Genomic DNA, 16,566 nt, shown 5'->3' on the forward strand with positions numbered 1-16,566 from the left:
GGCTTCTGACCTTTAAGCGAGCTGCAATTACAGCCAAGGCTTTGCATTCTTTGTCTGGGGAAATGGCTTCTCTGATCACCCTAATAGCCAAGCCTAGCGGGGGAGATTCGAGCCACTCTTCCATCAGCAGGAGGGGCGGGGGGGCAGGGCGGGGGAGAGAAGAAAAAAAAACACCACCTCTCCTTCTTATGTCATTTCTCCCCACCCCGAGATAAATCTGGGACTCTGGACTCTGTTCCACGGGAGGTAGACAAGCTGCCAAGATGCTTCCCTGGGACTTCGGAAAAATGACATTTGAGAGTCTGATGTTGTTTCGGGGAGCGTCCCAGTTTGAGAAACCCCACAGCCCCAGAGCATACAGAATACAGAGTGCAGGAAGGGACCTTTGGAGGTCTTCTAGTCCAACCCCACCCACCCCCTCCAAAACAGGAGACAGCTTCTGTCATGCCCCTGATGGAGACTGACTCTGAGCAGTCAGAGGAGGACCCCAGGCCCATCCCCTATCCATCCTAGGGCAGGCAGGGAGGAGAGGATCAGGGTAAAACGTGGTCTACTCGGGAGGAGAGAGTCATGATCCTCCTTCCTCTTCCTCTCCTATCACCTTTTTATCTCCTTCTCCTTCTCCTCATACGTACCTCCGCTTTCTGTGGAATCTATCCGTATCTGTCTGTCTTTCAACTCATACTTCTTCTCCTTCCTCTTCTTCTTCTTCCTCTTCCTCTCCTCCTCCTCCTCCTCCTCCTCCTCCTCTCCTCCTCCTCCTCCTCCTCCTCCTCCTCCTCCTCCTCCTCCTCTTATCACCTTTTTAAACTGCAAATCGTATCTACCTGTATTATCTTCCCCTCTTTACCTTTCTACGCTTGAACCTGCCTTCTCTTGGCATGCTCTTCACCTTACTCCTGCTTTCCCTTGAAGTTTTATGAAGCTGTTTCCCTCAGCAATTTTCTCCCCCCCCCTGTAGGGACCTTGCTGCCCGAAACTGCCTGGTAGGAGAGAACCACCTGGTGAAGGTAGCTGATTTTGGCTTAAGCAGATTGATGACTGGTGATACTTACACCGCCCACGCTGGAGCCAAGTTCCCTATCAAGTGGACTGCGCCGGAAAGCCTCGCTTATAACAAGTTCTCCATCAAATCGGATGTCTGGGGTAAGGATACAGAATAAGAGAGTTGGGAGGGGACCCTGGAGGTCTTCTAGTCCTTCCTCAAGCAGGAGATCTTGTACCTGTGGGGTGATGGTGAGCCTGTGGCACGCGGAGCCATTTGTGTGGACACACGAGCCCCAGCCAAACTTACCTCGCGGCATGGGTGCACCTCCCAGCCGATTTTCGGCCTCCCAGAGGCTCGAGGAAGCCTCTGCGGCCTTTGGAGGCTGAAAAACAGGCCCGTTCTGTCACCGGAAATGATGAAACGGGCCCATTTTTCGGCCTCCAAAGGCTATGGAAATTCTCAGTCAGCCAGGTCATGACGTCCCAAAGATTTTTTTAAAAAAAACACCAAGAAAATCCAGTTGCCTCCTGAAAAAAGCACTTTTTTTTAGTCCTAAGTACCATTTTCCAGAACTGTTGCAACTTTGAACGGTCGGTAAAACGAACGATTATAAGTCAAGGACTCATAGGTTTCCCCAGTGTGCAAATGTGCCCAGCTCGAATCAAATCCATCTTAACAAGCTCTTTGCACGTGGTTATTTTTCCAGCGGATGCTTTTTTTTAAAAAAAATAATAATAATAATTCCGGTCTTGGCCTTTTTCAAACCAATATTTCTCTCAGCTTGATGAACCCCTTCGCTCTACTCATCGTGCCCTGAGAAAGGATGGGGTTGTTGTATCCAATTACACAACTACGCACGCATGTCTCTAAATCCCAGTCGGGGTTGAAGAGAGAACAAAGGAGTGAAAAGTTTGGGCTTTGCTTTTTGCAATTTTGTAAAAAGCAGCTTCCTTCGAGCAGAAAAAGCGAGTTCTTGTTGTATTTTCACCTTTAGATTTCCTTCTCCTTTCTGACTTAGCAGTATATTTCTTCCCATCCTCTGCTGCCTGGGGGGGGGGACTCATAAAGGGTCGTTATTTATCTCATAATGCAAGTTGAAGGTTTTTTTTGTTTTCCAAGCCCAGCAACTCCTTTCTCTTCGGTTAGGTGGGCTGGGCCAAAGCAAAGAGAGATACGTTGGAGATTTTGATATTTATCAAATATGCCTCCGTGCCTTCGAGGATCTGAGGAGACAATTCCCCCCTTCCCCAACCTCTCTGTTTTAGTGAGATCCTCTTCAGAAGCATCCTTTCCCTGCTTAATATTCTCTGTAAAAACAAAAAACAATGTTGGCTTGAGTCATCCTTAAACCGTGATCTCACCTCTCCGCTGGGAGTTTAAAAGAGACGGTTAGCTGATGAGGTCTTCCTTCATTCTGTCTTCTGGAGACCAACCTGGGAAGCTGCTGGAGAGCAGCTAATGTACGGAGAGAAGAGAATATTTTAGCTCAAGGTTAAACCCAACTAGGTAACATTATCAGTGCTGGAAAGGAGTGGGGTTTGTGGAGAAGAGGAGGAGGAGGAGGAGGTTGTTGACAGTGGGGTTGTTGTTTCTTTTCTTGCAGATGTTTTCATGACCCAACTAAGTAACATCATCAGTGCTAGAAGGGAGTGGAGTATGTGGAATGGAGGAGAAGGAGAAGGGGGGGAAAAGGATTATGGGGTCCTTAGTGCTCTCTGAGCTAGGTAGTTTTCTTGCAGACGTTTCATGACCCAACTAAGTAACATCATTGGTGCTAGAAGGGAGTGAGGTTGGCTCTCTGCTTATATACTGTCAGTGGTTCCTTGATTAGGTTGGTGGTTATTCCTAGCTTGTTTATTTGTGTTGCTAATGTTGATGATGTTACCTACTTTGGTGATGAAATGTCTGCAAGAAAGCCACCAAACTCAGGGCTACTCTACATAAACAGGGAGCAAACCCCACACTCACTAGCACTGATGTTACCTAGTTGGGTAATGAAACGTCTGCAAAGATACTACCAAACTCAGAGAGCACCAAGGAGCCCACTGTCCTTGTTCACCTCTTCCTCCTCCTCCTCCTCTCCACAAACCCCACTCCTTTCCAGCACTGATGATGTTACCTAGTCGGGTCATGAAATGTCTGCAAGTTACTAACGTCCCCAACTGCCGGCCTTATTAGGTGGACCAGCCAAGAAACCAGCTCTATGGGAAGTTAAAACTTGCCTTCATTGGGATGCGTCAAACTGCATGCAAACTGAGATGTGGTGCTCCGAATCTGCTGCCTCTCTTGATTCTCCCTGTCCTCCCTCACAGCTTTTGGGGTCTTGCTTTGGGAAATTGCCACCTACGGCATGTCCCCCTACCCTGGGATTGACCTGTCGCAGGTGTACGAGCTTTTGGAGAAGGACTATCGCATGGAACGGCCAGAGGGCTGCCCGGAAAAGGTCTACGAGCTCATGAGAGAATGTGAGTTTGCGCCCTGCTGCTGCCTGGGTTGATTTTCCTTTTCTTTTAAGGTTGGGGAAGCCACAGTGCACTTTTCGGTCTGGAGGTGACACCCCTTAAGGGAAGGGAAGGGAAGGGAAGGGGCACCAGTTCACCAGTTGCTCATCTTCTCTTTAGGCTGGCAGTGGATCGCTTCAGAGAGGCCGTCCTTTGCCGAAATCCACCAAGCCTTTGAGACGATGTTTCAGGAATCCAGCATTTCAGATGGTGGGTGCCTCCAGATTCTTTCTTTCTTTCTTTCTTTCTTTCTTTCTTTCTTTCTTTCTTTCTTTCTTTCTTTCTTTCTTTCTTTCTTTCTTTCTTTCTTTCTTTCTTCCTTTCTTCCTTCCTTCCTTCCTTCCTTCTTCCTTCCTTCCTTCCTTCTTTCTTTCTTTCTTTCTCTTTCTTTCTCTTCTTCTTTCCTTCTTTCTTTCTTTCTTTCTTTCTTTCTTTCTTCCTTCTTTCCTCTCTCCTCTCTCTCTCTCTGATTCTCTCTCTCTCCCTCTCTTTCTCCTCTCTCTTCCTTCCTTCCTTCCACCTTTCTTCCTAACTTCCTCCTTCCTTCCTCCCTTATAGTAGATCTCCTTCCTTCCTTCCTTCCTTCCTCCTTCCTTCCTTCCTTCTGAGTAGATTACCAGGATTCTCTTCCTTCACTTTGTTGCCAACTTCCAGCGATTCAGTTCCTTCCTTCCTTCCTTCCTTCCTTCCTTCCTTCCTTCCTTCCTTCCTTCCCTCCTTCCCTGCCTCCCTCCCCTCTCTTTCTGTCTTTTTTCAGTCGAGACAGCCAGCTTTTTCCCCTCCTTAAGGAGGAAAAAGCCACCACAGAGCAGAAATATTATTCAGGTAGAGGATTTCTTCCCAGGTTTGTTTGGTGTTTATTCTGAGTGCAGAAAAGGGCCAAAAATAAGTATCTGACATCCTTCTCCACTCAGAAGCTAAACACTCAACCTGGGAAGAAACAAACCCCTCCACAAATCAGCTCTTCTGCTCTGTGGTGGCTTTTTCCTCCTTAAGGAGGGGAGAAAGCTGGCTGTCTCGACTGAAAAAGACAGAAAGAGAGGGAGGGAGGCAGGGAAGGAAGGAAGGGAGGAGGGAGGGAGGGAGGAAGGAAGGAAGGAAGGAAGGAAGGAAGGAAGGAAGGAAGGAAGGAAGGAAAGAAGGAAGGAAGGAATCTACTAGGAAGGAAGGAAGGAAGGAAGGAAGGAAGGAAGGAAGGAAGGAAGGAAGGAAGGAAGGAAGGATTTCCCCTGATTTTTCTCTTCGGTCTCTTCCTTTCCTTTCCAGAAGTGGAAAAGGAGTTGGGGAAGAAAATGGTGAAAAGCACGGCCAACCCATTTTTGCAAGCTCCAGAGCTGCCCACAAAAACCAGGTCGTCTCGAAAAATGGCGGAATGGAAGGAAGTCGAGAGCTCAGAGGTGATGCCTGCCAAAATCCCAGCAGAACCTGGTAAGTTTAATTCTTCTTTACCATAACTGGGTACTGTCGTAAGGGTGGGCAACCCACACAGTACCATGACAGTTGGGGGATTGTGGGAGTTGAAGTCCACACTTTAAGAGTATTGTATTAGGTGCAAGCGATCAGATCCACAGCTACAGGATTCAAGCTCACTACTTTAGTGTATTTTCCCTTTAATACAGGTAGGCCTTGACTTACAATCATTCATTTAATGACCAAAGTTACAACAATGCTGAAGAAAAAAAAAAGACTTAGGGCCATTAACAACGATTGCAATTATGGTCATGTGATAAAATTTCATATGTTTGGCAACGGACTCGTATTTATGACGGTTGCAGTGTCCCAGGGGGTCATGTGGTCATCTTTTGCAACCTTCTGACCAGCTGTTGTGGTTAGCCGGCAGCAGGTGCAGACAGCTGTGGAGAGCAAGGACTCAGATGAGGGGCCAGGACCATTGGGGGGGGGTGTGGACTGCTGCCTTCAGAGATTGTGGGGGCTGGCAGCAGCGATGAGCCTGTGGTAAGTGCGTGTGCGCGCAGGGCTGCTTGCAGGAAAGAGCAGCTGCAGCAGCACAGGTGACTCAGGAGTAAAGCTGCAAGGTAATGGCCCCTCCTTCAAGGAGATAAAAGCCAGCTGTGAATCGGACGTTCTTTGCAGGAAGCAAAGACGTTTTGAAACTCAGCCCCGTGGACATTACAGTGTCTTAAGTTGGTATTTGAAGACTCTCGTGTTTTGTGAAATATTTCTTATCTGTGATTCTTGGCAGCCTCGCACAGTTTGGACAAGGCTCGTGCTTATCAAAGTTAATTAGTTTGCAGCAGCCTTTTAACTGGGGATTCGTAAGAATCATTAAAAGGTTTCTGTTCCCTTTGGTTCATGTTTGTTTTATTGGAAAAGGGTCAGAGGGTCAGAACACCAGCAAAGTTAATGGGGAAGCCAGATTCACTTAACAGCCGAGTCACTAACTTAGCAGCTGAAGTGATTCAGTTAAGCACCGTGGCGAGGAAGGTCACAAAATGGAGCAAAACTCACTTTGCAACCGTCTCGCTTTAGCGATGGAAGTTCTGGGCTCGATGGGGGTCATACATTGAGGACAACCTGTGCAGCAACCTTGCCAAGCTGCTTGCAATTCTCCCTGGGAATCGATAGATCAGGTTCCATGGAACTTAGAGAGGGTCAGTTCTGGATCTTTTGTGACTCCACCACGATTCAAGATTAATTCCCCACTTGATACCCCTTCCCTGTCTGTTTCACATCTCGTGTCAATATCTATCTTTTTTTTTTTTTGGCAGAATCTACGCAGCACGAACCGGCTGTGTCCCCTGTACTGCCACGGAAGGAAAGGACGCAGCTGAGGGGAGCTTAAACGAAGACGACCGTTTGATCCCCAAAGACAAAAAGACCAATCTTTTTAGTGCTCTGATCAAGAAGAAAAAGAAAACGGCGCCCACCCCTCCGAAGCGGAGTAGTTCGTTCCGGGAAGCGGAGGGCCACCTGGAGCATAAAGGAGGAGGAGGGGAGGACGAAACCAAAGAGAGCAACAATGGGGGTTTGCTCACACATCCGGCTGATTTAGAGGACCGTTCCAGGTTCCCCAACCCCAGCAACGAGGCCGCCGGAGTCGCCAACGGGACTGGGACCTCCGGTTTGTTGACGCCGAACGTTTGGAAAAAATCAGGGTCCTCAGCCAGTAATCGCCCGGGTCCCAATGAAGAGGACGGCGGTTCGATCTCCAGCAAGCGTTTCCTGCGTTCTTGCTCGGCCTCTTGCGTTCCCCACGGGGCCAGGGACACCGAGTGGAAGTCGGTCACCCTCCCTCGGAACCCGCAGTCTATGGGGCACCAGTTTGACTCGTCCACCTTCGGGGGCCACAAGAGCGAAAAGCCCGCCCTGCCTCGGAAGCGAGCCAGTGAGGTAAAGGCTGATCTGGTCAGCAGGGGGATGGTCACCTCAGGTCCTCGGCTGCTGAAGAAGAACGAGGAGATGCTGGAAGAGACTTCCAAAGAGACCGAGTGTACCGCGGGGTCCAGCCCGCCCACCCTCACCCCTAAACTCACCCAGAGGCAGTCTTTGCTTCCTTCTGCTTGTGGGGCTCCATTGGTGGAGCAGGCCCCAGGAGGCAAAGCCAGCTTGGGCATCTTTGCTGGCAAAGTCCTGGGCGAGGAGTCCCGTCTACGAAAGATGAAGCCAGCTCTAGAGAAGGACAAAGGGAAGCTCTCGAAGCTCAAACCTGCCCCGCCGCCTCCAGTCTTGAACTTAGCCAAAAATAGCAAGGGGGGTCTCGGGCCCAGCCATGAAGGACCAGAAGGGCCCCTGGTCAAGAGCAAGCAGGCAGCAATGGCTGCGGAGCCCGTAAATACTGAGACTCTCAAATCCATTGAGGGAAGCAAAAAGCCACTGATGACCTCCGTACCAAAGTCTCCCTCGTCCGCCAAATTGCTCTTCAGCTCCCCTTCTCCGTCACCCCCCACCGTCTCGTCAGCTCTGGCGGCAGACCAACCTCTATCCACGGCCTTCATCCCCCTCATTTCCACCCGGGTGTCCCTGAGGAAGACCCGCCAACCTCCCGAGAAGATAGCGAGCGGCACCGTCACGAAAGGGACCGTCCTGGAGAGCTCTGATACCCTGCGGACCGCCATCAACAAGAACTCGGAGCAGATGGTCAGCCACAGCGCCGTCCTGGAAGCGGGCAAGAACCTGTACACCTTCTGCGTCAGCTACGTGGACTCGATCCAGCAGATGCGGAATAAGTTTGCTTTCCGAGAGGCCATCAATAAACTGGAGAACAGCCTCCGAGAGCTTCAAATCTGCCCTGCCACGGTTGGTGGAGGTCCAGCCGCCACCCCAGATTTTAGCAAGTTGCTCGGCTCAGTCAAAGAAATCAGCGACATTGTCCAGAGGTAGCAGAAGAGGGGAGATAATCGGTGACCCACGTTAGATGGCGCCGACCCAATATATTTTTGGTTTCTGGGACAGAACAATGGACCTCACACCTCAGAGAGACAACACACAGACTTAGCCATGTGGACTGTATCTTAGTTGTCCTCTGGGGCTATCCAAGACTCTCAACTTTGAGCCTTCCAGGTGTTGCGTTGCTTGGATTGCTCTCACCCCTCAGGATACGCTCGTCCATCACTCCTCACAACCATCTTGTGAAACAAGAACCTCTCCCCCTACACCTACCTGCCCCCTGCCCCCCAAATCCATCTTCCTCATCTGGAATTTCCCTCGGTTTGCTTCTTAACTCGGGGACATCCAAATCTTGTGAAGCTTAAACTCACCTTAACGTTGCATCATTTGGGATGTTCCAATTAAGGCTTTGCTTGCTTTCAGTGTGAGCTTGGTGTTAAAAGGGTCGCTTGTCTAGACCAAATTGATTGCAGGGATCTCTCTCGGTGGCTTCCCTTAGCCCTCTTTGCACATTGTCAGGTTCGCGAAAGACCAGGTTCGCGCGGGAAGGTTCAGTTGAGCTACTCTATTGCTAAAAGCCTGTGTGCAGGAATCTTCTCAATACTTGCTAGGAGTTAGATAAGGGTCAAAGGAATTCAAGGGAGGTTGGACTGAGTACATGGGGATTCTAGGCTGATGCCTCTCTTCACTCCACCCCCCCCCTGGTTCTGCCACTTCTTCTACACACATGGATGCATTGTCACACCCCATTTTCTCTCTTAGCCTTTCTGTCTCCCTCCTGCACGCTGCGGTCTTAGGTGTGAAATTAGGCAGGGGTCTTATGAGGACCAACTGAAGGAACCTCTCTCTTTGACACCACCCACACCCCCTTGGATAAAGGAGTGACTACATAAACGATTTCAATCCCTTCCTTCACTCCCCTTTCTTTCAAGAGGTGGTCTCGGTTGCTTTGGGAGTGAGCAGAGGCAATTCGAAGCTTCCACCCAAAGCCAAGCTTGTACCAATTAGGGTCCTTGGGGATTTGCACATCTCTTTTTTTTCTTTCTTGTCTTGTCTTTTCCTTTTTTAAAAATTTTTTATTTTAGAAAGGAGGTCACCCAGTGTCCCTCTGCTGGAGTCCAGGCACATCTAGGGGCTCATCCGTTGCTTCTCTTGCAAGATTCACTCCATTGGCCCAACCGGGAACCCTTCTGCGTTCCTGGCCTGTGGTCAGCCCCTCCCCGTGTGGCGAAACCGTACAAATGTGGGAGCAGGGAAACCCTGGGGAGGGGAGGGGAGGTTGGAGGGGGAGCTTTGCCACGGGAAAACAATTTGGGGCGTTCGATTCGCTGCCTCCCTTACGCCGAGCATCTCCACCTGAAAACCTTTTTAATTATTATTTCCCCCGCAAACAAACCTATAACTTATACCTGGTAACACACGTAGATGCAGGCCTTTGCTGGCTTTACTCTGCCCTTGTGTGTCGTGCCCGGCCTAACCAGGGGAGCGGGGGGGAAGGGAGAGAATGAAACTGTGATTTTAACCTCCGAAAGGATGGAGGGGGAGGGGGAGAGGCCCCCCCAATTCCGAGAAAGTTGGATATTTCCAGAGGGTACCTAGACTTTTGTGAATAATCTCTCGTTGTAATATAGACTTATGTTCATATCTCAGTATTAATGCCTTTTGCAGACCCCTTGCCCTGCCTTCCAGTGTGTAAAAAACAGCTGCAGCTTTTTAATTCTTAACCTCTATAATACTCAACAGGGGAGGGGGTTTATTCCCCCCATCTTCTTCATCTCTAGCTTATTGTTTGTCCAATCCAGGACGCTTTTAGAGATATTTTCACCCCTTTTTCCTTCTCCTCCACCGCCACGACCACTTTTAAGTGTGTTCTTTTGAAGGATTCCAGATGGTTCTTTCTTAGTCTTTGTTTTGTTTGTGCGTGTTTTTTTTTTTTAAAAAATAAATTGACGTCCAAGAAAAGAAGAGAGAGAGAGACGGCTGACTTTAGCCCGGCTGACTTTCTCGCACGGCTCCACAGCCCGGGCATTGGTCAAGGGGGAAGCGAATTTAAACACTTGTGGAAGCAGGTTGGCAGAGGGGCGGGAGCCATCTACAAACCCTGTTGAGAATAAAACCAAACCCAGATTGACAAGCCATAGTTCCCGGGGATATGGATGGGAAGTTGTACGGTTAGCCTGTGAGCCTAACGAAGACCCTTCTTTCCTTCCTTTTCCTTCTCTTTCCTTCTTCTCGCCTTTCTCCTCTCCCCTCCTCCTCTCCTCTATCCTGCCTTATCTTATTCTAAATTCTCTTTTCTCTTCTCCTGTCTCCTCCCCTATCTTATCCTTAATTCTCCTCTTTTCTCTTCTTTTCTCCCCTCTCCTCCCCTATCTTAACCTTAATTCTACTCTTTTCTCTTCTTTTCTCTTCTCCCCTCTCCTCCCCATCGTATCCTTAATTCTCCTCTTTTCCCTTCTTTTCTCTCCTTCCTCTTTCCCTCCTTCTTCCTTTCATGGTCCTTTCTAATAGAACAGGTGGGACTGAATCCTAACTTGCCCACCCTCTCGAAATCGGCACTTCCCGCCCGCTCGTTCCCCCATGTGCCAGCATAAACCCAAACCACCGAAATATTTCCCACCTCCGGATGCTCCAAGAGGGATGCTCTTATTAAGGCAAGCACCAATCTCAGATGGCGCGGCGACGCGTTGCGCTTTTCACTATTTGCCCCTCGATTAAGAAAATCAACGGCTTGCAGGCAAAGCCCGCTTTATTCCTGGCTCAAAGCGAGGGCTCCGATTTCATTTTCTCTCTTTCCCCTCCCAAGCCCCAAGGAGTCTTAATTAAACCAGGGCTCCATGAATCTTGGCAAAATCTTTGTTTATTGCGGCTGCTCTGGCCAGGGCTAAAAGAAGTCAGCCGGAGATTTGAAGCTGGCCAATTAGCCCGTTTCTTGGCGAACCCCGAGTCCAGTTTTGCAAACGTCTGTTGGTCGCAGCTCGATAGAAAATTGACAGGGTGAATATTTATGAAGGCTCTGAACAGAGGGGGCGGGGGGGGAGAAAGCAGGAAAAAAGGAGGCCCAGAAAAGTCAATAAAGCTTCCAGCAGCTTTGCCATTCCAGCTGACTTGGGGCAGAGGTAATTGTTTGAAGTTAGACAAGAGAGGGAAACTGAGGGTGCTTTATTGTTTGGGAAAATAAATTACTACTACTACCAGTACTACTACTACTACTACCACTACTACTACTACTCCTTCTCCTCCTCCTTCCTTCTCTTCCTCCTCTTTTTCCCCTCAACCCTCCCTCTGCTCCTCCTTTCTTCTCTCTCCTCTCCTCCCTCCTCCTCCTTTCTTCTTCCTCTCCTCCTTCCACCCTCCTTTCTCCTTCTCATCCTCCTTCCCCTCCACTTTCTCCTCCCTTTTCTCTCCTTCCTCCCCTTCTTCCCCTCCTCCTCCTCCTCCTCTTCCTTCCCCTTTCCTGGGAGATCCTAATAGAATAGGTGGGACCGGATTCCTGACTGACCCATCCTTAAATCAACATTTTAGATTTAGATTAAATTACCACCCCCATGGCTCAGAGTTTCTAAACCTTACAACTGGGTGTCCACTTTTGACATTTCCTGGGACCCTCTTGTGAATACAGACTTCAGTGAACAAACCCTGTTTCCTGTCCCCTGTGCTGAAACGATGGCCGAATTTTGTACATCCTGGGCAATCACAGTTATCCCGTCGCCTTGTCTAATAAGCTGGCTCTAATTCATTCACGAAACCAAACCGATACCCCTAGCAAAAAATGAAATACCTTTTGGGGGTTCGCATTCTCAGTGCAGGAAGCCAGCATCAGGCCTGTAACTTAACACAGGCGATGCGTTTGCATGCCGTGCTAACTATGTTAAATGGTAGCTTGTGCGTTGTGCAAATCCAGCCTTCTTGTTTAGATTATCGACTGGCTTATTGTGCTACCTATCTGGAAGATGGGTTAATCCAAGAATCAGTTTAATGGTGAGGCTTTCTTTCCTCTTGTGTCTTTTTATCCCTCTCTAACTATTTTTTTTAATTAAAATAATGTTAGGGAACCAAATAGAGGAGTCAGTCATGCCTGGCCTCTATCACTCCCAGTGGACTTCTAAGGAGAGAAATGAAGGGGAGTCCAAATAATGTTGATTTGCCCCCCGCACACCCAAAAAACCCACACAAAAATAGCACTGAATTTGCAAACCCCACTGCCTTTCCCAGCTCAAGCCTGGCGTTTGCAAATTCAATTACGGGCAAACATGCCTTATTTTGAAAGTTCTTAAACTAAGTTTTGGTGTTTTTTTTCATTATCCTTTTGTTGATGCATCTGTGGGTTTACCTGCCTGTGTCCCTCACTTTTTGTTTGTTATTTATCAGGTTTTTATCTCGCCTTTATAACTATAGGGTAATTCAAAGCAGTGAAAATACACAACAACAACTCTGTGAGGTGGGTTGGGCTGAGAGAGAGAGGGACTGGCTCAAAGTCACCCAGGTGACTTTCACACCTAAGGCAGGACTAGAACTCACCATCTCCTGGTGATTGGCCCAAAGTCACCCAGCTGGGTTTCACATCTTCTCTGCAAAAACTTTAAGCCTTTTCATCTCTCCATTATTAGTTGCCTAAGTTGGGACAGTGGTTCAAATCTAGCCTGACACCCACAACTGCGTGCTCAAAGTCAGGCACAGTGTGGCAGCCCTGCATTACTGGGCCGGGAGACAACATAAAAATTGCTCATCGGTTCTCTCTTCGACAAAAGCTTTAATAATAACGCTTCAGGAAAGTGTGCTTTATGTAATGCAATCGTAGAACCCTTTGCAATCTTTAGATCTGCTGAATGTACAAAAGCTGGGGCTGTATTAGCTTCTTTGGACGAAACAGGTGGGTGACCGATGGTATCCTTTTCAGAATTTAACTCAGTTTGGGGCAGCAAATGATCGAATTTCTAATCACTCAATTTCTGCCTCTGTCTTCTTAGTCAACAGTCCTTTTCTTCACCACTTTTGTCTTCTGCTCCTTCTCCAGAGGCATTTTAAGCGATTAGCTTTCAGCCACTTTATTTCCGACACTGCAAAATCTATAAATAGCTGCAAAAAAAAAAAAAAAATTCTAAAGAGAGAGAAAGATCAGATTTAAACCTGTGCTTGGACGGTCGTTTCTGTGGTCTGGAGGAAGGATGGGCTGACCCTAAAAAAATAAAAAATTTTTTTTAAAAAATTAGAGGTTATCAGAGTTGAAGAGCTGTGATGTGCCTATTGTGGGCACTCCATCACAGGAGGTTTCCAAAAACAGACTGGACAACGTTTTGCACGATGAAGTTAAAATAAATCCAGGTTTTTAAGAATTGTTTTATCTCAACCTAGATTATCTAAGTTGACTAGGGGGCCTGGGGGTTAAATTGTAGGGTGAATGGTTGGAGGAACTGGTTATGTCCAGCATAATGAAAGAAAGGATTGGGGGGACAATGATAGAGTCTTCCAATATTTGAGGGGCTCCTACAAAGATGGGGGGGGGGTCAAGCTGTTTCCCAAAGCACCTGAAGGCAGAAGCAACAGATGGAAACTAATGCAGGAGAGAAGCAACCTAGAGCGAAGGAGGGATTTAATGGCAGGGGAGGACCATTAATCAGTGGAATGGCTTGCTTCCAGAAATTATGTGGGCACTCCACCCCAAAAACAGATGGAACAACTCTGGAATGGTATAGGGTTTCCTGCCTGAGCAGTGGGTTGGACTAGAAGACCTCTGAGGTTCCCTTCCATGTTTTTACATTCTAAGAGAATGAAGCCGGGGAGGGACAACATTGCAACTGGAGTGAAAATAGAGAGCGGAGAGCTCTAGTCCATTAAAAGCAACAGTTTGATGGACAGCTAGTGGACTCCAGCAATATGGACTCTTAAAGCACCAGGCGGTCTTGACAAGCAGAGACAGGAATGGGCAACGCTGCCCCCTCCCTTGACATCACCCGCAGAGAAGCCTTGAAAGAACAGTTGCTTTGCAAGGCTAACACCAGTTACTCACACCCAGAATAATGCTGGAAAAGTGCATCCCACCATTTCCCTTGTCCATTAATGCCGACGTCCCTTCAGCCCCAGCTTAAGTTTGACAGTCGTTGACATCAAGAGTATAATTTCATTTCTTTGGAGGGCGGGAGGCTCAAAAGGCTCCCCAGCTGGGAGACTTCGCCTCTGACAATTCCTCCTTCGACACGAGCCAGGAAAAATAATATGAATTTAATCAAAAAAAAAAAAGAGAACCTTCTTCATCTTTTGTGGCACAGAGAAGGCTCTAGGTCTGGAAATATATGCATTAATTTGCTTCCCCGGATCATGATCGTATCCTGCTTTTATTTCTCTCACTTTTGGAGTATAGCAAAAAGATTAAACGATAGATAGATAGATAGATAGATAGATGGATAAGAGAGAGAGAGAAATGTGCAGAGAGGTCTGAGAGCTGGGTCTTGCAAGCATGAGGAAAGGTTTCGAAGGAGGAAATTAATTTGAATTATCTCGGAATTAATTCATTGGATTCACGCGGAATGCTAAATGGCCAACCTGGTATTTCTAGGACTGACCTAAGAATCAAAACATGAGGGTTCTTGGCTGCTCTCACTTTGGAGAACGTTGCAAAACCGTTCAATAAATTTTGCCTCCGAGAGTGCATATGTTAGAAAAACACACACCCAACACATGTTCACCAGGGCAAAGAATGCAGAAAGAAAGGTTTATTTTATAGGAAGATGCTTGGCTAAGCAACCTGCTGTTTAAAAAAAAAAAAAGCAAGCTGGCCAAAATGAAAAATAGAAACAGAGCTGAGGTTGGGGGAAATGTGTCCAAAAAATGGGAAAGAATACAGAATGTGTGTGTGTGTGTGTGTGGGTGTATTTTTCCCCACGTCATTATAGTTGTGCTTTTAAAGTTGTAGCAACGTTTTGGCAGAATCTCATCTGCCGTCATCAGGCACAGTGAAGGATTCAGGGCAAGCATTTTTCCCTCTGTCTTCCAGATGTGGAAGATTGCAACTCCCGGTGGGACTGTTGAAGGTGGCATTCTATTGCACACCTGGAAGATCTGGAGTTGCTCTGGGGTTTGTGGACCTGAAGAGGTGAAGGTGACAGATGCTCCCACCAAGTAGCACCTGGCAAGCAAAAATAAGTCCCCCTTGGATGCTCCAAATGACCTTGGACCTCTCGAAGGAATAGGAGAAAAATGGATGGTTGGCAGTCAGCCTGGATCGATCTCATGCTCTTCTGAATAACAGAATACCAGAGTTGGAAGGGGCCTTGGAGGTCCTCTAGTCCAACCCCCCTGTTCAAGCAGGAGGCTCTATAACATTTCAGATGGACAAATGATTGTCCGTCTCTTCTTGGAGACCTCCAGGGTTGGAGTATCCACAGCTTCTGAAGGCAAGTCTTTCCACTGATTAATTGTGCTCACTGTCACAAAATTTCTCCTTAGTTCTAGGTTGGATCTCTCTCTGATTCCACTTCTTGTCCTGCCTTTAGGGGCTTTGGAGACCACCACCCCTGTCTTCTTGGTGACACCCCTGTAGATATGAAGCCAACTCCATTTTGGAGAGGGGAGGTTAAGAAAGAGAAAGGACCAACTGGGAAACTTTCAGATCCCTGGAGATTGCAGGGTGGTTGCGAAATGGGACGATGGGTTTAGGAGCACAGCAAGCTTTGCCGATGGATCGTGTCAGGATCACATCAAACGGTGGGGGCCCCCCCAGAAAAGCTCCCTTTGGCCCAAAAGGCTTCTCCTTTTCGCCTCCCAAACCAGATGCTAAAGCCGGTTTTCTTCCCCTTGTAGTCGCCATTCCATTCTTTTGCGAGGGTCTCCGGGCTGCCGACCCCCTTCTCGCCGCCTTCCTCCAGCAGATCCGCGATGGCCTTGGGCTTCTCGTCCGCGTCCTGCCTCCCAAAGCGGAACTGGATCCCCGCTTTCTCTTTCCTGAAGCTCTGAAGCTCTTTGGCGATGCTGAAAAGGGGGTTCAGGCTGACGGACGAACGTCGCCACTCTGCATGTCCGGCTTCCCCAAAGCCAGGTTCATCTGGGATGACTTGGAATTCTTCTTCTCCGGGGTGTTTCGGGGCTCGGAGGCCATGGGCAAGGAAAGAGGTCCCAACACTCAGCAGGAGGAGGCAGGAGATGTGGTTGGGGAACTTCATCTGTCGGACAAATAAATGCTTGTCAGATCTCCCAGCCAGTGCTGAAGCCAAATGACAGGATGGCCCGTTCGTCCATCCATCAAAAATCTCACCCACCTTTTTATTCTAGAGCAGGGATCTCGGCAACCTTAAGCACTCAAAGAGCCATTGGGACCAGTGGTGGGATTCAAATATTTTTAACTCCAGTTGGGTGGGCGCGGTTTGGTGGGCGCGCTTTGCATGCGTGCACACACTTTGCGTGAGTGCGCGCACCAAACATGCACTTTGCACAGGCGTGCAGAGGCGTTCTAACTCACCTCCTGCAAGCCTGCACGATCCCGGGCGTTTCAGCAACTGCTGCGCAGCACTTTTCTGTGCTTCAAATTCAGAGGATAAAGATGAATATGTGAGCCTGGGTGGGCCCAACAGCAGAGTGGCGGAGAGAATCGGTTTGGTCTCTGCTGTTCATCGCTTGTACCGGTTCGGTAGAACCAGGCCGATCCGGTAGAATACCACCACTGATTGGGACCCGTTTCCCACAGAAAAGAAACCACCAGGAGCCACAAAACCTTTCCCCGTGCCTGACTGTTTC

General features: G+C 48.4%; 1 protein-coding gene across 1 annotated transcript in view; it reads left to right on the top strand.

The window, feature by feature from the left end:
• The window catches only part of ABL1 (ABL proto-oncogene 1, non-receptor tyrosine kinase), a 63,561-nt gene extending 53,763 nt beyond the window's left edge, over window positions 1–9,798 (top strand). The window contains 6 exon segments of the mRNA XM_087944363.1: window positions 962–1,146; window positions 3,301–3,453; window positions 3,610–3,699; window positions 4,756–4,917; window positions 6,219–6,269; window positions 6,272–9,798. Of these exon segments, the coding sequence (XP_087800489.1) occupies window positions 962–1,146; window positions 3,301–3,453; window positions 3,610–3,699; window positions 4,756–4,917; window positions 6,219–6,269; window positions 6,272–7,830 (2,200 nt within the window). The 3' untranslated portion in view covers window positions 7,831–9,798.
• Window positions 9,799–16,566: the final 6,768 nt, after the last annotated feature.

Source organism: Notechis scutatus, chromosome 15, assembly GCF_049901735.1.
Source record: "Notechis scutatus isolate UNSWTSFEM ecotype Mainland chromosome 15, rNotScu1.2, whole genome shotgun sequence".
In the NCBI taxonomy this organism is placed as follows: domain Eukaryota; kingdom Metazoa; phylum Chordata; class Lepidosauria; order Squamata; family Elapidae; genus Notechis; species Notechis scutatus.